We start from the raw sequence: 25,713 nt of genomic DNA on the forward strand, positions 1-25,713 counted from the left end.
AATCTATTTCACCAAACTTATCTAAATAAAGTATAGATATACAAAATCTTTAAAAAATATCTTTTATTTCTAATTTTCCAGAAAATCTATTTATGGGATATTCTAATATAACGAATGTTTGTACTACACAAAAAAAAATTAACAAGTCAAACCATGATGTACTTGTACTACAGTACAACACATTACACATATACATTTAAGAAAACACAATAAATAATTTACAAACCTATTCTCTCTTAAAACTTTTGTCTATGAACAGAATCCATCATAAACCTATATACCATTTTAGTAAACATGGATCACGATAACATGCATATGCCACCACCATCATCATAATCGATGTCGAATCATACCAAACCACACATGATGATGATGCACATGACATTCTTCTGGGGCAAGAACACGGAGGTTCTCTTCTCCGGCTGGCCCGGGACTAGCTCCGGCATGTACGCTCTTTGTCTCGTCGTTGTCTTCTTTCTCGCCGTGATTGCCGAGTGGCTCGCCCATTCTCCTTTCCTCCGTGCGGATAGCTCCACCAGCCGCGCCACTGGGCTCTCTCAGACAGCCGTGTATACACTCAAGACTGGCCTGTCATATTTGGTGATGCTCGCGGTTATGTCCTTTAACGCAGGCGTTTTCATCGTTGCTATCGCCGGATACGCCGTGGGTTTCTTTTTCTTTGGAAGCACTGCTTTCAAGAAACCCTCCGCTGACCGGAAAACCGCCGAGCTTCTCCCGCCGTCGTCAGGCTGCGTTTGCTAATAATTTTTTTTTCTTTCTTATAAAGAACTTTTCCTTTTGTGTGTGCATGGTTGGCTTAAAAAAACAAAGAAAAAAATATATATTTTGTTTGTACCGGGGATTGCACAGCTTAAACAAATAAAGATTTTGTGGGAAAGAGCAAGCAAGTTCTTTTATTAATCGGGAAAAACGTGAGATCGTCACTTAAAACAAGTCGGGATAGAGCTTGTTAGTTCACAAGCGAACTAGCAAGCTTAAAGTGACGAACTGAAAATAGGAATGAATTATACGAAAGACAATAACAGTTTTCGATGCAAAGTATTGCTCTGTAGGTATTGTCCGCGGGTCAGGATCGTGATCCCAATAAATGTTTTCTCCTTTTATAGGGGACTGTTGACCTAGGGATGTCTAGGGTTTTCGTCGTGAATTCCTCAGATTGCCTATCGCGGGAATTAGTGGCTTACTCCCAATCTTGTCGGGCCGAGATTGTAATTAATGAATTTCGTTGGGCCGAGTGGCATATTGGCATAGCCCATATCCAACATATTTCATTTTGGTTAAGTCGATCTAATATTAGTGGACGCTAAATATTTTCAATCCATGTTCTTAGGTTGCAAATAGAATCACATAATTAATTCCACAGGTTCATGAATAATTTGACTAAAGTTTTTGGAATTTTAAGAAACGACATAGAATTCCCATTCAAATTTTGAAGATGTCACTTTTAATTTCATGTATTAATGTGGTTAATAGTTGACCAAAAAAAATTGCATATATAGATAAGAAATTTTGAACCACAAATTTATGATAACAAATGCTGTCCATTGAAAGTACGTACTCCCATGTACAACCACCCCCATTGGTTTTAACTTTTAAGTTATAAACTCTGCGTCTCTGCCAGTGAGAATGTGAACTTTCATTGATAAAAAAAAAAATACATTTTTCAAAAATATACTGTGTACTCTATTATATGTGACATAATAAATTGATCATATGTAGCTTTTGTCAAGTCATCTATTTGATTCCTAGAGTCGGTCGGTCGGATTGATTTCAATCGGTGTAGATCTAAAACCTTACATATGTTTCTTTGTTTTGTAATCTGATTTCATGAAGTTTCAACCTTTTTTTTCTTTGTTTTGTAATCTAATTTTATGAAATTCAAAAGGAAAAGTATAGCATGAAGAATAAAGAGCCGTCCAAAACAAAAGAACAAGTGATGCAATTATAAGAATAGTCCATGCACTATCCAATTACATGTAGAACTCTTTTATAGAACTGATATCGCAAAAAGTTTTTTAATTAGGCCTTCTCGCTATTAAGAAATTACGAAAAATAACAAGATTGAAAAAAAAAAACTAGGCACCTTCGTTGACAAAACAATTAATAAATAGACAATATCTTCAGCTTAGCAATGCCAATAATTTAGCAACGGTCAAACAATAAACAAGTAATATTAGTAGCCAGTATACGTACCACGAGAACGGGCAAGGTTCACGCCTTTTTTCCGAGGGACTAAAAGATTTCTTTTAGAAGCAACAATGGTTAAAAAGTAAAAACTATTCTCCAAATATTCTATATTTCTATCTTAAAGATTCGAGACTAACATTTGATCAACCGGTTCTGTTACCGGTAGAGTTGGTTTAGTTTTGTTCTGATTAATTTAATCCGGTTTAATTAGCTGACCTTTCAACAAGGAGACAAATAGAAGAAGAATTAAAACTTAAGATAATGCATGGATTATTCATATAATTGCTTCACAAAAAGGCATGTGTTGTCGACCAAAAAAAAAAAAAGGCATGTGTTATAACTTAAGAGAACCATTATATTGAATTAATTAAGTAGCAAGAAATTGTCTATTTAATTTGCGGTCATTAAGAAGAACATAATTAATTTGCACCTTCGTTCACATATCTATTTCTTCAACACTACTACACTAGTTGTTAGCCCTGTTAAGGGAGCGGATATCCGTATTCGTTTTATCCGTAATATATTATCTGTATTCGTATCCGGAGATTTTGGATATCTGTTAAAATTTCGACTATTCGCGAATATCCGCGGATATCCGTAAAAAATAAAATAAAAAAATTATGTATTTTAAACTAAAATACAGCGTATTTTGTATAAAATATTGTATATTGTATCTAAATATCGAATATCTGTGAAAAAACAAATATCCGTTTTAAAATTTAGCATTATCTGTATCTGTATCCGTATATAATAAAGGATATTCGGGAAAAAGTGGATATCCGTTATTCGTTTTAAAATTTAGTACTATTTGTATTCGTATCCGTATCCGTTTTATTTGCTATTTCACTATCCGACATTGTTGGTATCTGTATCTGTTCGCCCGAACAACACTAACTTTTCCTTTGCAAGATTTTGGATACTGCATAATCCGTATCCGTATCCGTATCAGAAGAAGAAACCATCTTGCTATGAATCTGATGACTTGATATATACGACACTTTTGGAACTTCAATATTAATTCTGTTATTTTCAGGAGAACCGAAAAGATCTAGTCGACCATGGAATCTTTGAATCATGGGGCTTCCCAAAAACATAGTTTAATAATAATAATTAAAAAAGCAAATAAATAAGCATATATTGTTTAAAGAAAAGTCGTAAATTGAATCAGGCTTTTAATAACATGAAGCTCTCAAAATGAACCGAAACACTCACATTATATTCAGTGGCCTTCTTAAGCTCGGGACCATACAATTCTTGATTCAGTCCTTCAATCATAAAATTTCTCGTGCTATTCGTCTTCAAATTGTAGAAGACTAGACAAAACGGCTCAGAGAATTGTTTTGGAATTAGACAAATATCACCGGTATGAAAAGTACCAACAATGTCGAAGTCAAGGCCAGCAACAGATTCGGGCATATGAAAAGTGTTCATGGACCATTCATCTTTCTCAACATCTTCCAAAATCCACATTCGAAACCTACCCTCACGAGGATGCTCGACAACACTAACTTTTCCATTGTAGTTGATCAGAGTTTTATATGTATGCCACGTAAGCTCATAAACCACAGGTATGTAGATGCTCTTGAACGTTTCATTCCTAACATCGAAACTAACAATTACAGTAATATCATTTAGGTCCGTCCTGATAGCCCCGTAGTAGAGTGTTCCGTTCATATACAATGCCCATGTTTTAGCAACATGAGGACATGCAACACATGGAGCCGCTCTCCAATTAACTGTTTCTCCTCCCAATACCACAACCTGGTGCTTTAATCTCAAACGCGATCTATCAACCGCGAGCACTTTGTATTGATCTCCAACAGGATCGTACCCTAAAAAATAGATGGAAGGCGGTTCACCATCACGAGGAATATTTTCGAATATGATTCGGGGAAAAACATGGACCTTCCAAGTGGCCGGGTTACATATCGCCACCCTCTGTGTAGTTCCAACGCATATCAAGCCACGAGCCGCATTGTACACCTTTCTCCCATGGAGTTTGAGTATGCTCAAATCTTTGTATGGTACACAACATGAAGAAGATGAAGAGGAAGATGCGGTTGGGTAAGGTAACGAGAATAACAGGAGCTCTTTTCCGTAAACCTTGGCGAAAGTGATGAGGAGACGAGGAGCTGAGGAAGCAGCAAAGTTTAATTGCCGGTTTCTGAAATCTTGGCTGGTGATGATAGAGGACCAAAGCTTGGAGACGCATTGAAATCTCAATAAAGACTTGACAGGCAACCTTAAGAGTGTTTCAACCTGGAGATCGAGAGGAATGTAGTGCGGTGTCGGATTCGGACTGGAGACTTGCTTAAACCTCCTTCTGTGTTTCCGAAAACACAACTTCATTGTCTTCTTTAAGAAGTCTAAAGATTAGATTCAAGTTCGATGGCTTTGTAGATATAAAAACCCTACAGAATAATACAAGAAAAAACAAAATTTTAACAAACCCTAAACCAAATTGGAATTTGCGTGTATATGTAAGATTTGTACGTGTTGAAAATTGTATTAAAAATATATACATTAAACTAAAATTCTCAAAATAGACGGATTACAAAACTACTTAATAAAGTATATAGAAAGAGCAATTTCCAAAGATAGCACCAATATATTTTTTTTTCCAAAACTAGTACACATATGTTCAAATTTAACACAATTTAATATTTTGGAGAATTATTATTAAAAATAATAAAACAGAGAAATATATTAAAAAAATAAATAAAACGCAGCATAAACCGGGTTTCAGAAATTCATTAGTTCAAGACTGGAATAACATCGTAAGGAGACAGGGTGATGATATTTCTCTTACGGACAGAGTTGGTAACTGCAGACGCAAGATATCTCAATGGAAGAGAGGATACAAAACTAATGCAGAGGAAAGAATTCAAGTCATCAGACATCAATTAGATAAGGCCATTACATCAGGAGCTTCCACACTAATGGAACGAAACCAACTCAAGCGGGATCTTAATCAAGCTTACATAGATAAGGAGATTTTTTGGCAACAAAGAAGCAGAAATCGATGGATGCATGAGGGTGACAAAAACACAAAATTTTTTCACACTGTGACAAAAACCAGGAAAGCACGGAACAAGATCATTTCCATTGTAGACAATGATGGAACTCTACACAATGGTGATAATGTTATCTCGTCAGCCGCAATTGAGTACTTCCAAGACCTGTACAAGTCATCTGCTCCTCAGGTGTCCTTACAAGAACAAATATTAAGAGACTTTCAACCAAAAGTAACAGAGGCTATAAATGCTGATCTAACACGAGATGTGAGCCAGGAGGAAATTAGACAAGCAGTTTTTAACATGGATCATCACAGAGCTCTGGGACCAGATGGCTTTTCAGCAGCTTTTTATCAGCAGTTTTGGAATGAAGTTTTTCAGCAGCTTTTTATCAGCAGTTTTGGAATGAAGTTAGTCCAACGGTAATATTGGCAGTAGAGAATTTTTTCAAGTCAGGGCTGTTGGATCTTTCCCAAAACCACACGAACCTATGCCTTATAACAAAGACTGAATCACCTACATCAATGATGGAGTTCCGACCAATAGCTCTCTGTAATGTCAGCTATAAAATAATTTCAAAGATCTTGGTCAACAGACTAAAGATGCATCTGTCAGGCATTATATCAGAGAATCAAGCAGCCTTCATCCCAGGTCGAATGATTACAGATAACAACATCATAGCACACGAAATGTTTCATGCTCTAAAGGTCAGAAAGCGACAGTCCAAATCCTATATGGCCATCAAAACAGACATCACTAAAGCTTATGATAGATTAGAATGGAGCTTTTTGAAGCAGGTTATGCAGCATATGGGTTTTGATTACAAATGGATTCAGTGGGTAATGCAATGTGTGACAACAGTTGGATATTCAATCTTGATAAATGAGACACCAAAGGGATCAATAACTCCAAGCAGAGGCATAAGACAAGGTGATCCATTATCACCTTATCAGTTCATACTATGTGCTGAGGTGCTATCACATATGATGATGCAAGCTGCTTCCAACAGAAGACTTCAAGGCATGAAAGTGAGTGATCATGGTCCAACAATCACTCACCTACTTTTCACTGATGACTCTTTGTTTTTCACATTAGCAAACGACAAATCGTGTAAAGCTATAACTGAAGTGCTGAACACATATGAGAAGATATCAGGTCAAGCAGTTAATCTCAAAAAATCATCAATTACTTTTGGAAGCCGAGTTAGAGCACAGATCAAAACCCGCATGCGACACATACTAGGCATCCACAATGAAGGAGGTGGAGGCAAATATCTTGGTCTACCAGAAGAAGTTAAACAAAAAAAGGTTGAGATGTTCAAATACATTACTGATCGGGTCAGAGGTAAAACACAAGGATGGAGTAAGAGATACCTATCATTAGGCGGCAAATAGGTACTACTCAAGTCGATTGCTCTTGCATATCCATTTTACTCAATGAACATTTTCAAGTTCCCAAAGGAAACATGCGAAGAAATAAACAGCATTATGGCTAAGTACTGGTGGAGTAATGAAGAAAACCGTAAAGGAATGCACTGGTTTAATTGGAAGAGGATGGGACTAACTAAGAAAGATGGCGGTATGGGATTCAGAGATGTTGAACAGTTCAACTTGGCATTGCTAGGAAAGCAAGTCTGGAGGATAATGCAGCACCCACAATGTTTAATGGCGAAGATCCTAAAGAGTAGATATTTCTCAAATATTAATATCCTCAATGCGACTCCAAAACGGAAATCATCCTTTGTTTGGAAATCTCTGCTACAAGGTTGGGATCTCTTGAAACAAGGATTACGATTTATGATAGGTAATGGTTCGGATATTAATGCGTGGCTAGACCCATGGTTACCATGTCACCCTCCTCGTGCACCACAACCAAAGACTGCAAATCCTCGACCAAGCCAAATAAAAGACTGGATTCTAGAGAATGGAAGAGGATGGAATGAAGCTAAAATTCGAGGCTTAGTGGTGGAGTCAGATGTTGATCTCATACTAAATATCAAGCTATGTCCCACAGCGACTCATGACATCTTAGGATGGCACTATAATCTTGATGGACTCTACACAGTTAAATCAGGGTACTGGTTGGCGACTCAACTAAATAGAGATACAAACGTACACCCACCACCAGGAAATCCATTGATCAAAGCTAAGATTTGGAAAATTAATACTGCTCCGAAGATAAAACACTTTTTATGGAGACTTCTATCAGGTGCTTTGTCTGTAGGAGATACACTAAAGAGGAGACATATCAGCTGACATTCACAATGTAGACGTTGTTGTCAGGAAGAAAAAACAGTACAACATCTCTTTTTCGATTGTTTCTACGCACAACAGGTTTGGCGAGCTTTAGGATTTTCACATCAATGTCTTTTTGATGATCGAGTTACGGTGGAGGAGAAGATAGATCTTATATTATCTACTCTACTAAACAAAGAGCACCATCGTTTTACTCAAGTTGCCATTTGGATCCTATGGCGACTATGAAAGAGTAGAAACCATCTAGTGTTCCAACAAAAAAGACTTGACATGGTATTTGTCCCTGAAGATGGCGAGGAATGATGTTTCAGAATGGGAAACAGGGCAAGAATACATTCAGAGTTTACAGATGAACTACAACCCTAGATATACAAGTACTCAAGATTTTTCTATAGAGAGATGGAGCAAACCCCCTGCTGACTGGATTAAGTGCAACTATGATGGCTCGTTTTCATCACATAATCACCAAACAAAAGCTGGATGAATATATCGAGATCATGAAGGTATATATATGGGAGCAGGACAATCACATGGATCAACAATGACATCGACACTTGAAAGTGAACTACAAGCACTGCTACGCCTGGTCAAGAGGATATCGACGAATCATTTTTGAAGGAGATAACCAGGATATAATAGCTCTTCTGGAAGGTACCAAACTCAACTTTGGAGTGTACAACTGGCTTCGAGACATAATACACTGGAAAGGAAAATTCAGAGAGGTTTTATTCAAGTGGACATCAAGGAAATCAAATCAACCTGCAGATTTGTTGGCGAAAACACCTATTCCACATAATACTACTTATCATTTCCATTTATATGTTCCAAGCTTCATTGTATCAGCCTTACATTGTAACCTCTTACAAGCAAATTAAATCAAAGCAGATGTTTAAAAAAAAAAAAAAACGCAGCAATCGTCATCTTTCTTCTACTTAAAACTAAAAAGTTTCCTTCCTTCCCAGTGAAAAGCTTCTCCTCTCTCGTTGCAACGCTTCTTCAATCTCAGATTTTAAACACAAGGCAAGCTTGATTTTTATTATGGATGTGAATCTCGATTCTCGATTATGGGATCTGGATTCAATTCATAGGTCTGATTCCTTTGTCCGATTGAAACTAGTGAGTCTACACCATGTTTAATTTTCTCGTAAGCTTCTCTTCCACCTTTTCGATGTTTATTGAATCTAACGAGTACTAGATTCTAGTTAACTTCAAGAGGAGAAGTTCATATAAAGTCATGGTAAGCTACAAAATCTCCGACTTCTCCTCCAGCATAATCAAATTGAAACAGTTTGTGGCGTTCTCCCTTTGTTGATTTGTCCAAGCAAGTTCATGTATGAGTAAGCAATTCAAGCAGTCGTGAAATTGAGCGATATAATGTAGGTAAGGGTTTAGAGTTGTTTAATCAGATGAAGCATGATCGAATCTCTCCCAATGTGTTTGCTTACAATGTTTCCTATCGATGGGTTGTGGAAAGCGAATAGGATGAAGGACACACAGCAGTTGTCCGACGAAATGCTTGTAAGAATACTTTGCCCTCTCTGATAACATATAACACGTTGATTGATGGATTGTAAACTTGGGAATCTAAAAAAGAGTTTTATGGTGAGAGAAAGTATGAAAGCGAATGACACTGAACGAGTCTTATTACGCTCAACACTTAGCGTAAGAGACTGTTTTAAAGCTGAGATGGTGAAAGATTCATAGAATGTTTTGAAGGAAATGAAAGATCAGAGGTTTGTACCAGATGCTTTCACCTTTTGTTTAATGGTTATTCGAGTAACAAGGAAATTGAGGCTGCATTGGGTGTTTATAAGACTGTGGTTAATTCTGTTGAGTTAGGCCTAGCATGCATCATTAGTTAAGCATTTATCTTTATGTAGTTAGATTTAGATGCTAACTAATAATAAATCTGAAGCATGTTTACTTGAACCTTGCCCAAATACAACATTTTATTTAAAAAAACTCGGTTGTCTTATTACTAATACCATGTTGTATCTTTTTTTAGATTATTTTGGTACTTGTATTATGTTTCTGCATCATAACAATGTCATGTGATTGAACTTCAAGAAGGGTTATATGAAAATAAGGAAGGACTAAATGAAATTTGGGAAGGATTGTATGAAACTAAGGAAATATTCTTTGAATTTCATGATGACTTTCATAAAAAAAGTTTAGATATACTAACATCCGAATATGCATAAAAATGAAATCATCACCCCTTCCTAATGGACTAATCTTCTAATATTTGATACATTGAAGCAAAACCCACAAAAAAAAAAGATTTAGGAACACATTTATTCAAATTTAGGAAGAATTAATATTCATGAACGTCTCCTTGAAGTTCAGGATAGTCTTTATAACACAATGGTTGAAAGATTATATGAAGCTTCTTATTCCTATCATTATTTATAACAAGAGAACCAAGCTCATACATTAAGGAAAAACATAGAAAAAAAAACTCATTTTTCAAAATTTAGGAAGGATTTCATAATGTTTAGGAAGGGTTTTATAATATTTAGGAAGACTTTCTTGAACTTTAGGAAGCTTTCCTAAATATCCAGAAATCTCAAAAACGTGATGAATAGAACCATAAGATCCTCCACCATTGTACTCCGCCTCATCAGCATTACTATCCCACTCTATAATTGACGAACTACAAGCCAAAATGATTATTAAACATGAGTATCACCACCACCATTGTTGCCTCAACAACTCTCCTCTTCTTCTCAATGTCTCATGTATTTCTGGCCATTAACTCAATATCATTCCCTTCATCAGAGCATGACAAGGAGCTGTTCAAGGAGTTCCCTATAGGAAAAAAACTGAAGTCCAACGTTTCACTACTACCATTATTTTAATTGCATAGCGATACAGAGATCACAATCCCATTTTCAATCATTCAAATCCCACTCCACACTCTTTTTACCTTCTTATCTCATATCCACAACTCTAAACCCATAGAACTGTTGAGTCTGACCTTCAATTCTATCTTCCATGACATATAGCTTCTACTCTCAAAAGATCAAATTCAAATCAACATAAGATACACAACAGAACCCAATTGATCTTTGGTAGATCAATGTTGAAAAAACACAAACTTTCAAGCTTATTCCTAATAAATTTCCATTCTTCCCTAAAAATCTAGAAAGGAACTTAGAGACAGATCCTTGATTTCGAATAAACCCAAACACATATGCACACAATACAATTCACAGATAAATAAATTCAAAGACATTTCTCCATATAAGACCTCTCAAAACTTTTTAATTGGGAAATTTATGAGATGTTGATTAAAAATAACTACAATTGAAAGACGATACATCAGCTCATCAAAACCCTATTTCTAGAATTAACAAACCAATTGAACAATGAGTGATTCTCAATTCTATCTCTGTCGTGTAGACAACGATATATGTAGAGGTGGAGGGATGATTACGGAGAGTGCGAGAGAGATTTTATGAGTGAACGATGGGAATGCCGCCATGGGAATGATCTTCATTATCTTTTTCCTTGATTCAGCTTAGTGGTGGAGTTGAATCTGTGTGTGTTTATGAGACGAGGTGGATACATTTCTTTCTTCCCTCGGAGAGGAGATAACAAAAATGATAAAATGCTACTTTTGGAATATTTTAGAGTGTGTGCTAACCTTTAAAGAAACACTTAGATGTATGCTATTTAAGAGTATTTTCTCTATAAAAAATATAATTTTTAATAAGAAAGCAATTTAAATCACTATTTTTTACTACAATGAATTTACAGATCCAAATAAAATATAAAAAGAAAAGTGATTTAAATATATAATATTATGAGAAATACCCTAAAATATCATTAAAACAAGTTTTATGTACAATTATAGCACACATTCCAAAAATTTCTAAAAATAGCACTATTTAACATATTAAAATATTTAAAATTAATTTTAATTTTAATTTTTTTTTTAGGTTTGGGTTTTCAATTTCACATTTAGATATAGTTTTGAAGGATGGAGTTTAGTATTTTGAATTTATGACTTAATTTTGAATAATTAATTGGTGCTATTTTTAGAATTTTAGAGATGTCGTGCTAAGTTGGAAAAAAAAACTTATTTTGGTGTTATTTTTGAGAATCTCCCTAATTTTATTATACAAAGTTAATGTTCTAAAATTAGTAATTAACAGTATCGCAACATTGATGCTTGTTGAGTTGTTTTCAAAGATTCATGATTTTGCTTATTTCTCTTTCTATGTTATAGATTTTTTTTTTGTCTTTGTCGACCTTTCTTTTTCAATTTTGTTGCATCTTTTGAAACTAGATTGCAATTATTGGTCAGTATTTCTCTGCTTATTCGAGTAGAACCCCTTTATACTCCACTTGTGTTCACTTCTTGGAGGGACTTCCTTCTTACTTAGCACTAGAGCACATCCAAGCTATGCTCGAACTTCTCTACAGTAACCGGCTTTGCGCCACCTTGCTTAACACGTAGCCTCTATCATTTTTGCCAATTATAAGAGCATAGTTGATCATATTCTCGAACAAACCAAACTGGAGGCATAAACACAAGATTCGGAAAGGGGCACTCATTACACTTTTAACAGAATCATATTGCAGTGTGAAAAAAATACCATATTTGTAGTAATTAAAAGAATCACTAATCATATTCCACAAGATCACAGATTCATAATTCACTTAGCGTCTTCAACATTGTAAAGAAGAGAAGAAGAAACCATTGTAACGTAAGGATATGCTCGACCATGAGTACTGAAACATGTAACCTTGGAATCATGTGGTGCTTACCAAAAGTAAAATTTATTTTCAAAGCCCACGGAAACTAACTTCAGGTTTCTAAAGACTTGAAGCTCTCATAATGATCCCAAACAGTCACAACAATATTACGGAGTGGCTTTGTCTTGAACTCGGAAATAGGCAGTCCTTCAATTGTGACACTTCTCATGCTACTCGTCTCCAAATTGTAAAAGAAAAGACGAAACGGATCAGACAATTCTTTTGGAACTAGACAAATCTCGCTGTTGTAAAAGGTACCCTTGACGTTGAAGTCAATACCAGCAGCAGACTGGGGTAAATGAAAAGTGTTCATAGACCAATCCTCTTTCTCAGCATCTTCCACAACCCACATTCGAAAACTACCCTTACGAGGTTTCTCAACCACACCAATTTTACCTCTGTAGTTGATCAGAATTTTATCGGTGGCAGAGCGACAAGTCCACAACTTCTCATAAGCCACGGGTACTTTGATGATCTTGAACGTTTCCAAAACTCACAATTATAGAATTAATCTTGGAATCGATGTCCGTCCTACAGGCCCGTAGTACATGGTTCTGTTCATATACATCCCCATGGTCCGAACAATATGACGACAGGTGGCACATGGAGCATCTCTCCATCCTCCTTCTCCTCCCAATACCACAACCTTGTGCTCCGATCTCTCAAACAAACAATAAACAGCAAGCACTTTGTATTGATCTCCAACAGGATCGTACCCAAAATAATAGTCCATGCAGCGCGTATCTTTAAATTTTATCAGGGGAAAACTATGCACCTCTCCCGTACTGGGGTTACGAATCCCCACCCTTGAACTACTGCTAAAACATATCAATCCCCGAACCGCACTATACAACACTCTGCTCCCATCAAATTTGCTTATGTTCAGATCTTTGTAGGGCACACAGTATGAAGAAGAGGAAGACAAAGATGCGTTTGGGCTAGGCGACGAGACTAACAGAAAATTTTCTCTTTTGAAGTCCTCGAAAGCAATAAGAAGACGATGAGCTGAGGAAGAAGCAAAGATATAAATGCCGTTTTTGGAAATCTTGGCTGGTGATGATAGAGGACCAAAGCTTGGAGACGCATCGAAATCTCAGTAAAGACTTCACAGGTAATCTTAAGAGTGTATTAATCTGAAGTTCCAGAGGAATGTAAATCGGTGTCATCGGATAGATCAGCGTCGTTGTGCCGTCAGATAATATATGAAAAAGTTTATAGTCTTTTACAAGATGTAGAAGCTTAAAATATTAAAACCTTCATTGGCCTAGCAAACCCTAACCTTAACCTAATTAAAGTTGGTAATTTTCTATTGGGAAAAATGTCAATAAAATCACGAACTTTCAAAGTGTGGTCATTTTAATCACAAACTTTAGATAAGGTCATTAAAAACATGAACTTCCGTTGACTTATCATTTTAATCACCATATTTTTGTTGACCACGACGAAAAGATCATGTCGTTAAATCCTGAAACGGAGCAATTAGCTGGCATTAAGAGATCGTTAATCCGCTTAACGGAGGTGCAAAACGACACCGTTTGAACCAGAGCAGACCCGATAAAAAACCCCCAAATCAAAAATCCAATCCCTAATTTCTCATTTTCCCCAATCGAAAACCCTAATCCCTAATTCACTTTCTCCCCAATCGATTTCTCAGTTCTTATCTCCAATCAAAAACTCTTTTCTCCTTCTTATCCAACAGATATGAGTTGCAATTCTGGACAATCGGGTGGTGAAAACAGAGACCGCGGATGCCATAGGGTTCCCTCGAAGTGTCATTGTGGTTTAGATGTTGTTCTCTACACATCGAACACGCATGCAAACCCAGGAAGACCTTTCTTTCGCTGTCCAAACAGAGGAGATGTATGTATTAGAATTGTTTTGAATTAGTGTGTTTTCGAGTTTTGATTCAAGTTTTTGTTTTTCAGGACCATTTATTCAAATGGGTTGAAGAAGGTGTATACGAAGAGGTTGTAGACTTGAAGGCTCGGATTGAAGAACTGGAGGAAGATGGAATGTTGATCAAAAGAGACAATAAGAAATGGAAGTTGATGAGCTCATTCTGCTTGGTGTGTCTTTGTTTTAGTGTCATTGCCATTGTGATCTTTATTCTTAAAACCAAAAACCAGAAATTAGTTCTTGGTTACTAGAGTCTTTTGTAATGTGTTTTGTGTTTGTGGTAATGTGACTTTGTAATGGTAGTTTGGCAATGAAAGACTTTGTTGTTTTGGGCATTGATAAATAGAACTTGTTTTGACAACAAACCAAAAAACTTGATACAACAAAAAATAACAAACCCGATTCAACAAAACAAAACAAATCCGAGACAAGATAGATAGTTTTTACTTTGGTCCTGTAACAAAACAAAAAAACTAGTTGATGCAACAAAACAAATCCGAGTGAACAAAACAAATCCGAGACAACAAACCCAAAAACTAGCTGGAACACTCAAACCATGATGCAAATCTACCAAGTCCTTACCCTTGTGGTACTTGTGGTTGTGATCCTTGTGGTTGTGATCCTTCTCCTGGTGGTCCTTGTCTTTGTGATCTTTCTCCTTGTGATCCTTCTCCGTGTGATCCTTGTGGTTGTGATCCTTGTGGTTGTGGTCCTTGCACATGTTCTCTTGATGCATGTGCTCTTAAGACGTGTGCTCTTGATGAGTGTGAAACATGTGCTATTGATCTTTGTAGTACTTGATGTGATTGAGACTCTTGTGGTACTTGATGAGTTTGTGATCCTTGTGGTACTTGATGAGATTGAGACTCTTGTTGAGGTTGAGATACTTGTGGTACTTGATGAGATTGAGACTCTTGTTGAGGTTGAGATCCTTGTCTTTGTGGTTCCTAATTCAAGTGTATGTTAAAAAACTGAAATAAACACTTATTTTTGTAAGCTAAAAACTGGAAAACAAACAGAACAAACCTAATATTTTCGTGGTCTTCCTCTTGGTCTCTTTGGCACACTAACGGCAGTGGGATTTTTACATGCTTGCTTGTTGTGGCCTTCTTGATGACAGTTAGAGCATGTCATGATTCTTTTTGCCCTTGACATCTTCTTGGTGTTTGAAGAAGACAAAGATTCATTTCTTCCTTTCCTCCGATCATGGTTAGAAGGCCTTCTGGGATTTCCCATTCTCCATGGTGGTGGAAATACAGGCAACCGATTCAATCTTGGCCACAATGGCATCCCTTGCACAAGCCTAATACCATCAAGGTATGTCTCTCGCCACTTTTTCTTTGTGTAGTAGTCGTTGACATTATCCTCAACCTTCTCTTTTCTCCCTATAATCACACTTGAGCATGAGAACATGGGATTCCAACCATCTGCCACTTCCTGCATCCATATCAACACTATAACCTACACCACTCTCCCATACCTCATGTATGTTGTTTCTGGCCATATATCTCTTGCAATATTGGGCTCCAGCAATTGCTTTTTCAATCTTTGCATGAGCTTTTTTTGTGAACCGTGTCTTCAACCTCAGCTATGATAAACCTCTTTGCATTTCTGACCATGCACTGTCTTCTTATGTCCTCAAGCAAATCCAGCAAAGGCTTTCTCCTGGCTTGTCTAATAGTCCTATTGAATGAATCACTGAGATTGTTAAGATTGTCATTGCAGCAAGTACCAATCTTGAAAAAAGCTCTTGACCAGGTTATTGGATTTGTAAGTTGCAGAGAGGCGTATGCTTGAGGATTGTATCGCTTGAGTTCTGCCATATTGTCATTGAACTGCCCTGTGGTGTAGCTGCGTGCTATCCTCCAAAAAATGTGTTGTAGTTCTTGGTCGTGGCTGTCTCGCTTCCAGTTATCCATTATGTGTTTTGCACATTGTCGATGCTCAGCGTGTGGAAGGATGTTACTGATCGCTTTAACTAAACCCTGCAAACAAAAACAAATTTAACAAAGTGTAAGTCTCGTATCAGTCAATCAAGTCTCAAAATGAAACCCACAAAAAAAAATTAAAGTCTCATACTTACCGATTGTTTATCCGAAATTAGAGCTAGATGTGTCATTGTAACCAGACCCAAACTTGCACAGAGATGTCTCAATAACCAGTCCCAGTTATCATCATTTTCTATTTCTACAACTGTCCAAGCAAGAGGGACAATCCTATTGTCCCCATCCCTTCCAACTGCAGCTAGAACATGCCTTTTTATATCTCATTTTAAAAAAGCTTCATCTATTCTTGTGATAAGTCTACAAGTTTTTCTCCATGTATCCTTTTGAGCTTTAAAACAGATATACAACCGAAAAAACCTTTGTTTGCTTCCAACCATTGGCCCTGGAGCTGTCTCAATCTCAAATTCTGAGCCAGGGTTCTGATTCAATACCTCCGCTTGATAATCCCATATTCTTGCAAATTGTGATTCATGACTAGCCTTTCTTGCACTCATCACCTTGGTCTTCGCCTTTGCACACTGATCTGGAGTTACTTCTAAGTTATACTCTCTCTTAATCTCAGCAGCCATCTCGTATTTTGTAAACTTCGGATTTACTCTAAGCCTTTTGTCAAACAAGAAAGCTATAGAAGACCTCTTCAACATCTTTGAATACCCTGACCTAACACATACATGCTCATTTACATACACTCTAATTTGCATCTTATGCTTCCTCTTCTCATATGAGCAATACACTCTCCAAGGACACAGAACACCATTCTCATCAACGTAGCAACACTTTGCACCAACCAAGAAAGCATTGGACCGATAGAGTTTAATATCATACCTTGTCTTCAACGAGTACATCAACACGGCAAGCTTGAAGTCTTCGGGAGAGTTGTATCTTTTCTCCACCGCTAGCAAAGACTCTGGATCAGACCAATCTTTAGGAGCTGCCTCATCTTTGTCTTCTTCTTCAATCTCGTCTTCGTCGTCCTACGACAAAGGATCCGGTAGCTTGTCATCGTCCCATATATCATCCCCACTGTCGGAATCAGAACCACCTTCCTTTGTTCTAACCATCTCTGGGAAATCATGTTCAATGTTTAAGTTAGCCACTTCTTCGAGAGCCGATTCTTCGACATTAGCTTCTTCGACATTAGCTTCGTCATTTCCACCACCAACTGCATCATCAACATCATTGCAATCCTCATCTCCATACACCGCGCAGTCATCTTCACTGTCGTGCTCAACTGGAGCCTCCACTTTGTCATCTTCATCACTTCTATTTTTTACGTTTTCCACGCCGACGTGAAGCCCCACCACTCTTTCCTTTATCTCTAACAACAGATTCAACTCCATCTTCAACTCGAGGAGCCTCAATTAAACTTAGTTATTCCTCTTCTGGTGGAGCTCCAACAAACAATATCACACCTTTGTTTCTAACTTTCGGCATTTGGGATTGAGAAATCGATTGGAGAAAAATCGATTATTAAGGAATTAGGGATTTTGAAAGAGAGAATTAGGGATTGGATTTTTGATTTGGGGTTTTTCTATCGGGTTTGCTCTGGTTCAAACGGTGTCGTTTTGTACCTCCATTAAGCGGATTAACGATCTCTTAACGCCGGCTAATTGCTCCGTTTCGGGATTTAACGACATAATCTTTTCGTCGTGGTCAACAAAAATATGATGATTAAAATGGTAAGTCAACAGAAGTTCATGTTTTTAATGGTCTTACCTAAAATTCGTGATTAAAATGGCCACAATTTGAAAGTTCGTGATTTTAATGACATTTTTCCCATTTTCTATTCTATTTTGGGGTATTTTAATCATAATTTTGGTTTATAAATCTTCAAAAAAAAAAGAAGAAGAAAACAAACATGGCTAAGACATTGATTAATAGAAGATTCAAACGAAAGAGGAAAATAGGACCAAAATTAAGAACAAAAAGTACACAAACAACACACCATAAGACTAAAAGGATCCAGAGTTGTCAATACAAGCCCTAAAAACCTGCAACTGGTAGTTGAGGTTTTCATTTTTAAAAGAACAAGAAAAGAAAAAAGATAAGCAAATGACTAAATTGGTTTGGTTAAAGGGGGTAACACTTGCTCAGTACTCCTCCTGTTGGTATTCTCCTTCTTCCTCATCCTCGTACTCACCTTCTTCATCTGCAGTTGCGTCTTGGTATTGCTGGTACTCTGAAACAAGGTCGTTCATGTTGCTCTCAGCTTCTGTGAACTCCATCTCGTCCATTCCTTCACCTGTGTACCAATGCAAGAAAGCCTTTCTCCTGAACATTGCTGTGAACTGCTCACTCACACGCCTGAACATCTCTTGAATCGATGTTGAGTTGCCAATGAAAGTGGAAGCCATCTTTAGACCAGTAGGTGGGATGTCACAGACTGTTGATTTGACATTGTTGGGGATCCACTCAACAAAGTAGGAAGAGTTCTTGTTCTGCACGTTCAGCATCTGCTCGTCAACTTCTTTTGTGCTCATCTTGCCACGGAACATGGCAGAGGCTGTGAGGTAGCGTCCGTGTCTTGGGTCAGCAGCACACATCATGTTCTTGGAATCCCACATTTGCTGGGTGAGCTCAGGGACTGTGAGGGAACGGTACTGCTGAGACCCTCTTGAGGTGAGAGGAGCAAAACCCACCATGAAGAAGTGAAGACGAGGGAATGGGATAAGATTCACAGCAAGCTTACGGAGGTCAGAGTTGAGCTGACCAGGGAATCTCAAACAGCATGTGACACCAGACATTGTAGCAGAGATCAAATGGTTCAAGTCACCAACTGCAGACAGAGAATAAAGATGTAAGTAAGTGTCCTTCTAGCCATATAGACACTTCTCAGCACAAGCATATTAAAACAAGAGCATAACAGAAAACAAGTATATAAGAAAGCAGACAGTACACTTTCACAATCATAAAAATCAGTTTGACAATCAAGCTCTTATATACAGCAAATCCCTTATGTTACAAGAAGTACCGGATATATACAGGACACTTAACAAGAAAGTATGATACCAAGAAGATTAGAGAATAGCAGTATAAGGAATAAGGATTTGTATGTAGTGATGCCATAGACGCAGACAACCAGGGAGCATTAAACAGAACCAATAACACAAAACACTGGAGGTAAGTAGGCCAGAACAAACCATTGAAAACAGTAACAAATCAATTCTGATACGAAACAATGACCAAATCATGTTCAACATCTAGACAATGCATATCAACCATACAACAGAAGGCATCTCATAGAGAAAACAGAGGAATCAACTGATCTAAAACTTTAAAGAACAGTATCAATGCGACCATTAATCATAAAAGGACTTACAGCTAGGTGTTGTGAGTTTCAGAGTCCTGAAGCAAATATCGTACAAGGCCTCATTATCAAGAACCATGCACTCATCTGCATTCTCAACAAGCTGATGAACAGACAAAGTAGCGTTGTAAGGCTCAACAACGGTGTCAGAAACCTTAGGCGAAGGGAACACCGAGAATGTAAGCATCATTCGATCTGGGTACTCTTCACGGATCTTGGAAATCAAAAGTGTTCCCATACCAGATCCAGTTCCTCCTCCCAACGAATGACAAACCTGAAACCCTACAAACAACAAAAATCCCCACAGTTCAGAGTCCCAACAACACCAAAAACACTTCAACGAAAGCAAAATCAACCCTAAAATCGAACAGATCTAGCGAAATTTTTACCTTGCAAGCAGTCACAGTTCTCAGCTTCCTTACGAACAACATCGAGTACCGAATCAATTAGCTCAGCTCCTTCAGTGTAATGTCCTTTCGCCCAGTTGTTACCAGCACCAGACTGACCGAAAACGAAGTTATCAGGACGGAAGGTTTGACCATACGGTCCAGATCTGAGACTATCCATGGTTCCTGGCTCCAAATCCATAAGCACAGCACGAGGAACGAATCTACCGCAACTAGCTTCGTTGTAGTAAACATTGATCCGCTCAAGTTGTAGATCTGAGTCTCCGGTGTACCTACCGGTTGGATCTATGCCGTGCTCGGCGCAAACCACTTCCCAGAACTTGGCACCGATCTGGTTACCGCATTGACCACCTTGGATGTGAAGGATCTCACGCATTTTCGCAATAAGGAAGCGAGATAGAATAGAGAGATTGAAAAGGTTTCGAGATTTCGAGAATCGAAACCCGGAGAGGAAGGAGCGTGATTTAGGGTTTTTTCGGAAAATGTGAAGAAGAGTGAGTGAAGTGAGAAGAGGAGTGATTTTTATATAGAAAGATTTAATGGGTAATTATATATTTTTCCCTAATTTGATATTTCGCTGAATATAGTATTTGTTTTTTTTGAAATTTAAAATGACACGTTTTTTCTAACAAATTTAAAATATTACTTACTGTATAGCAGATTTAATTCTATTTTGTCCATATCCGAAGAATTTTTTTTTACACATCTACTTTAATTTTACATATTCTTTTCTTCAATGAAAAGATGAAATTACTTCTCTAATAATTTTTAAACAAAAATCAAATACCCTAGTTGTACATGTTGCACCCTAGTTATATCCGTTGCACCCTAATTGTACCCGTTGCTTCCTAGTTGTACCCATACCTTTCTTCTTTGATGAAAGGACAAAACTAGCTCTCTAACAATTTTTAAATAAAAATCAAACACCCTAGTTGTACCTGTTGCACTCTAGTTGTACCTAGTTATACCCCGCATAGTGGGATTCGAATCCTGGGCGCGCGCACGTGCGCATGGAACTCGCAACCACTGAGCTACTGTGTTTTTCGTTGAACACTTACTGGTTTAATTATACAGTATTAACCTTTAACAACCTTTATTAAGGGTAATATTATCTTTTTACCATTGAGGGGTTTTTGAAAAATTGTTTTGATGAAAAGGGAGTATGAGATTGTAGTCCGCTGTCCAGCTCCGTTTCATATTAAATAATTCCATAGAAAACAATTAAATTTTCTATTTCACCATTTGTTAGTACATTATTTTATTAGATATAAAACAAAAATTAGACAAATAATAAGACAAAAGTAAGAGACAAAATAAAATTTATTTCATAATTTACATCGTAAATAAAATATGACAAGTGATATAAGATAAAATTTGAACTCTATAAAAACAATAAAAAGAAATGGACTTTATTCTATATAGAAATTTTGTATATCTGTATTTTAAAATAAAAAAATTATATGTTGTGTTAGTTTATATCTTATGATATTTTTTTATAATTATAGTTATTTATATATGTTATGCTATAATTTCAATAATGTATGTCTTACAACAAGAATTAAATACCACTGTAAAACATACTTTTGTAATCTGTATTTTTCTTTAAAGCAAAATAAATATTATTTTATGAGTAATAATATATATGTAGATATATGTTATATTTTTTTGTTAAATAATGATTAGTTTTGTCATATTTTGTTTTAATATATTTGGCATTTTTTTAATATTATAGTGACATATTATGATCCGTCCGACAAAATAAAGTATTTTTTTAAGATTTAAAATTAAAATTTATATTTTAAAATAGATAATATTATTGCAGAAAGAAAAAAGATCTTATTTTGTTTAAGATCTTCTTTTTTATAGTTTTTAATTTTATTAAATCTTTCATAATACTGTGCCGGATAAACTTCAGTTTTATAACTATGTGTGGTACAATATTGTTCTTAAATTTTTTAATATAATTATAATTATGTAATATGTTTTAAACACCAAAATATTTTATAGTAAATTTTTATGGATTAAGTTGATTATACTATTGCAAATAGTGGTCAAGACTGAGTTCACATCAAATGGAATTCCAAATGTGTGTAACCATGATAAAGTTTCATAATCAATTTTGCAAATATTTAGAGGTATCAAAGCTTATTTAAATAATCTCATCGTATAATCTTGTACATTTACATTGTCAAAAAGAAAAAAATTGTCAAAAAAAAAAAATCTTATACATTTACATGCCACCTGTTATAATGAGCATAACTCATTCTGCCATATAATTCAATATTTTAAATATATTTGTTTTTTAAAAATCGTTTTGAATCTATAAAGGAAAAAATTATATACAATCGTGCATTGCAATATACTAGGCCTTCTAATTCTATAAGAGTATTTTTGTAATTTTTAATTTTTTTTATCGTATTCTTTTAAAATATCAAGCTAAACTATTTTTAAATGTTATAAATTCAAATATTTTAAAAGATTATATTATTATATAAATAGAAATATTTAATTTACTATGATATTCTACTCACTCGTAACTTTTGATCCATGTACAATTTATTTTTCATAGATTGAACAATTTGTATACGTTTTAAAAAGTCAAATCATTGCATATGCAGAAAAATGTACTTTTATTATATGGATAACATGATGATTGAAACATGGATTTTTCTGTGGATAGACATATGAATGAATGAATGATGCAATCAAGCAAACAGGCATAAGCAGTGATGATCAAAATGGATGCAAGGTGTTTCAATACCCTTATGATGTTGTAGCATAAAGGATATCAATCCATAAAGAGTGTGATAGGTAAGGAGTCAAGATGTGATCAATGCATTCAAGTTAGGCCAAATATAATTATGATTGGTTTCTAACAACCTAATGACAATAATGAAATGCAATGAACTAAGACAACTTAAGACAATACTAATGCTGAATTAAACTATAGAACAAGTGCAATAAACAAGACTAAGCAGAATTAACTAATAAGCAAAAGAAAACAGGAACAGAACAATGCATAAGCAAGAAAGTAAAAGGGAGCTCAACCTAGCACTCGGTCGAGTGCATGGTCAAGTGGGAGGTCGAGTTGACAAGCGAATGAACAGAAACAAAGCAAATAATGAAAACAGAGCAAACAACAAGCAATTAACAATACTTAAACAGGGAAATCAATAAACAAAGAAAGGTCTTAAGGATGGATTCATGGGTTGGACTCAAGCTAAGGTTATCTAAACTGGTCAACAAACCTCAATCAACAATGAGCTATCTCTAGAAAATGATCTTCTAATACTTGTTAATCCATTCTCATGACAATAACAATCAAACTTAGATACTCTTAGACCTAGTTTTCACTAGCTATTACATATAAAAGCATGCATTAAACAACCAGATCATCAATGTCAAAAATCACTTTAAACATCTAATCTCTTAGCATGCTTCATGATAATCTCTAGTATTATCTTTATCTAACAATTTAGACATTGGTGTGATGCTAAGAAGCTTAAGATCTATCCTTACCCTCTCAGTATAAGAATAGCATAGAGCATATCTAATCTAGAAGAGATGTATATACAATCAAGCTTGACCAATCTAAACAACCATAACCCTTATCCAGCCTAATCCATCCCTAAGATCCTAAGCCACTAATAAGATCTAAAAATCATCATGAAGAACACAAACCCAGAAAATGATCATATAGACATGGATGGATAGATAATGATGAGATGAACAATTTAATACAAAGAAGTGAAAGAAAATACTCAATATATTCAAAGTTATGAAGGTTACAAATCTATGAAAATCTAGAAAAAAGATAAGAGATGATGCAATAAAGTAAAAGCAGCTAAAAATGGCAAAAACTAGGTTATGAGGTGTCTACATGGTTTCCAGGGTCTCCCCTTTTCGGCCACAAGTGCGAGCACATATATATAGTAACGAGAGAGAAGCCCTAGTTAGCTAGAGGACAAAACAGAGATTCGGCTGGAAGTGCTCGACCATGTGCTCGGTCGAGTGCTCGGTCGAGTGGTTGGTCCGTCACGTAGCTCGAATCTTCGATCTGGGATGATATCCGTTCAGTAAAATCAAGATAACTCTTGAAATACACCTCTGATTGCCATGAGACCACCGACATTAGAAATATAACTCAATTTCCTACAACTCTCATGAAGGATGCGGAAGCTGAATCGCAACGGAAGATCTTAATTTGGATCGATCTTTGAGGAGCTCGTTATGAATCCGACCGAGTACTCGACCGTGTGCCTGCTCGAGTGTTGTGGTCGATTTGCCTTGCGAATCCACTTCCTGATATTTTCAGTCCTCTTGTTTAGCTCCAGAAATAACACCAAGTCCTTCCTTACCCTTTTAGAGCTTCATAACACCTAATAATACTCCAAATGCACAAATGTATGCAATGCATGCTTCTAAACATCCTAAGTGCATATTTGGACATAAATGACTATAAAACCTAAGGAATCATTTCTATATGATGCAAAACATGAACTAAACAAAAAGTACATTTAGACTAAGAGCAGTAACATCAACACCCCCAAACTTAGTCTTTGCTTGCCCTCAAGCAAATAAACAAGACATAAGTAGAAAGGTGAGGTTTGAAAGTGGGATCTTAGAACCTAACAACTTGCTAATGAGCTACCTAGAATCAATGTCCAAGTTACTAGTACTATGATGCAAGGTGAATGAGCTGTACTTAAAAACTTTAGACAGACCTATCACAACCTCTACTGATTCAAGCCTTAGATATCCACATGCATTCAGATCAATCATTTCCTTTAACATTCATTAAGCAAGAACATGAATCAGATTGTGCAATGTTTAAACTCATTTGGCTTGGAGATAAAGGTTTAGAGACAAGGATGGTCTCTCTTTAGAGTGGGGCTCATTAAGTCAAGGTTCTCTCATAAAAATGGATTGAGCTTTAGAAGAAGGCTAAAGGTAAGAACTAATAGACACATACAAGAACAAAACCTTGTCTACCCAAAGGCACCCAAAGTGTTTGATCCTAACATTTTAATCCCAAATGGTCCTAGTTCTACCCTTTAACTTCATCACTTCTCAAATACCCTTTTTCTCTTTTGTTCTAAGCCTTAGGAGAGGTTTCTTACTTGAACTTTCTAGTGGAATAGAGGTTTCTTTCTTATTTGCTATGGTTCCCTTTTCTTCTTACTTCTTAAGACATAAAAGCTTTTTTCTATACTCTTCTTTTCTTTGACCAGAACCATCTTTAAAAATCTCATACTTCCCATTCTTTCACTAGAGCTTAAATTTACTTAAACACATTCCCTTCCTAAAGACTCTAACCTTTTCTTTCTCTTTTTCTCTTTTCTTTTTCTTTCTTTTTCAAAACAACCAAGTCCCAAACCCAAGAATTAAACCACCTAGTCCTATCTAGTTTGAAAATTGCAAACTAGAACTACACAAGGCTTTACTCTTGTCAGCTCAAACCTAACACTTTCTACCAAGCTCAATCCCAAAAAGGACTTACACACTCAAGAATAAACATGGCTTGAAAGAAGGGTTGGTTAAGGGTAGGAGGAACTGATTTAAAAGTGAAATCAGCTACTTGTATCAACAAGAGTGGTAAAAAGGAGAAAGATGATCCAAATATGTATATGGTATCCATGAGTTTAAAGTAATGCACAAACAGATAATTACAAGTCAATATTAGGTTCTTATAAGTAGGAAATGACATCAAATCACAAAATGCTTCAATTTAGACCAGAATGCAATATAGGAATTCAAGGCTTGGTTCAATCTTATGTTTCTAGATCACTCAACTAGCATCAAAGTACTATTAACTTGGGCATTGATCCTAGTCTAGCTAATTTAAACAAGTTAACAAGG

General features: G+C 36.1%; 2 protein-coding genes and 4 pseudogenes across 2 annotated transcripts; 2 read left to right on the forward strand and 4 right to left on the reverse strand.

Annotated features, from left to right (window-relative positions):
• The first annotated feature begins 220 nt into the window (after nt 1–220).
• LOC104780497 (copper transporter 2 pseudogene) lies at nt 221–898 on the forward strand (annotated as a pseudogene).
• Nucleotides 899–3,372: 2,474 nt separating this feature from the next.
• Nucleotides 3,373–4,557, reverse strand: LOC109132497 (putative F-box protein At3g47150 pseudogene; annotated as a pseudogene).
• A 7,733-nt stretch (nt 4,558–12,290) lies between these two features.
• Nucleotides 12,291–13,404, reverse strand: LOC104783858 (putative F-box protein At3g47150 pseudogene; annotated as a pseudogene).
• A 535-nt stretch (nt 13,405–13,939) lies between these two features.
• On the forward strand, nt 13,940–14,385 carry LOC109132498 (uncharacterized protein At1g43920, Chloroplastic-like). Its single transcript, XM_019244127.1, has 2 exons — nt 13,940–14,098; nt 14,164–14,385. The coding sequence occupies exons 1-2, from the start codon at nt 13,940–13,942 to the stop codon at nt 14,383–14,385; spliced, it is 381 nt and encodes a 126-aa protein (XP_019099672.1).
• Nucleotides 14,386–15,160: 775 nt separating this feature from the next.
• Nucleotides 15,161–17,480, reverse strand: LOC104783859 (uncharacterized; annotated as a pseudogene).
• Nucleotides 17,481–17,999: 519 nt separating this feature from the next.
• LOC104780498 (tubulin beta-2 chain) lies at nt 18,000–20,479 on the reverse strand. Its single transcript, XM_010505001.3, has 3 exons — nt 19,837–20,479; nt 19,460–19,729; nt 18,000–18,916 (listed from the first exon to the last, which is right to left on the reverse strand). The coding sequence occupies exons 1-3, from the start codon at nt 20,228–20,230 to the stop codon at nt 18,231–18,233; spliced, it is 1,350 nt and encodes a 449-aa protein (XP_010503303.1). The 5' UTR covers nt 20,231–20,479; the 3' UTR covers nt 18,000–18,230.
• Between the last annotated feature and the right edge of the window lie 5,234 nt (nt 20,480–25,713).

The sequence above is a fragment of the Camelina sativa genome, chromosome 4, assembly GCF_030686135.1.
Source record: "Camelina sativa cultivar CO46 ecotype springtype chromosome 4, ASM3068613v1".
Taxonomy (NCBI): Eukaryota; Viridiplantae; Streptophyta; class Magnoliopsida; order Brassicales; family Brassicaceae; genus Camelina; species Camelina sativa.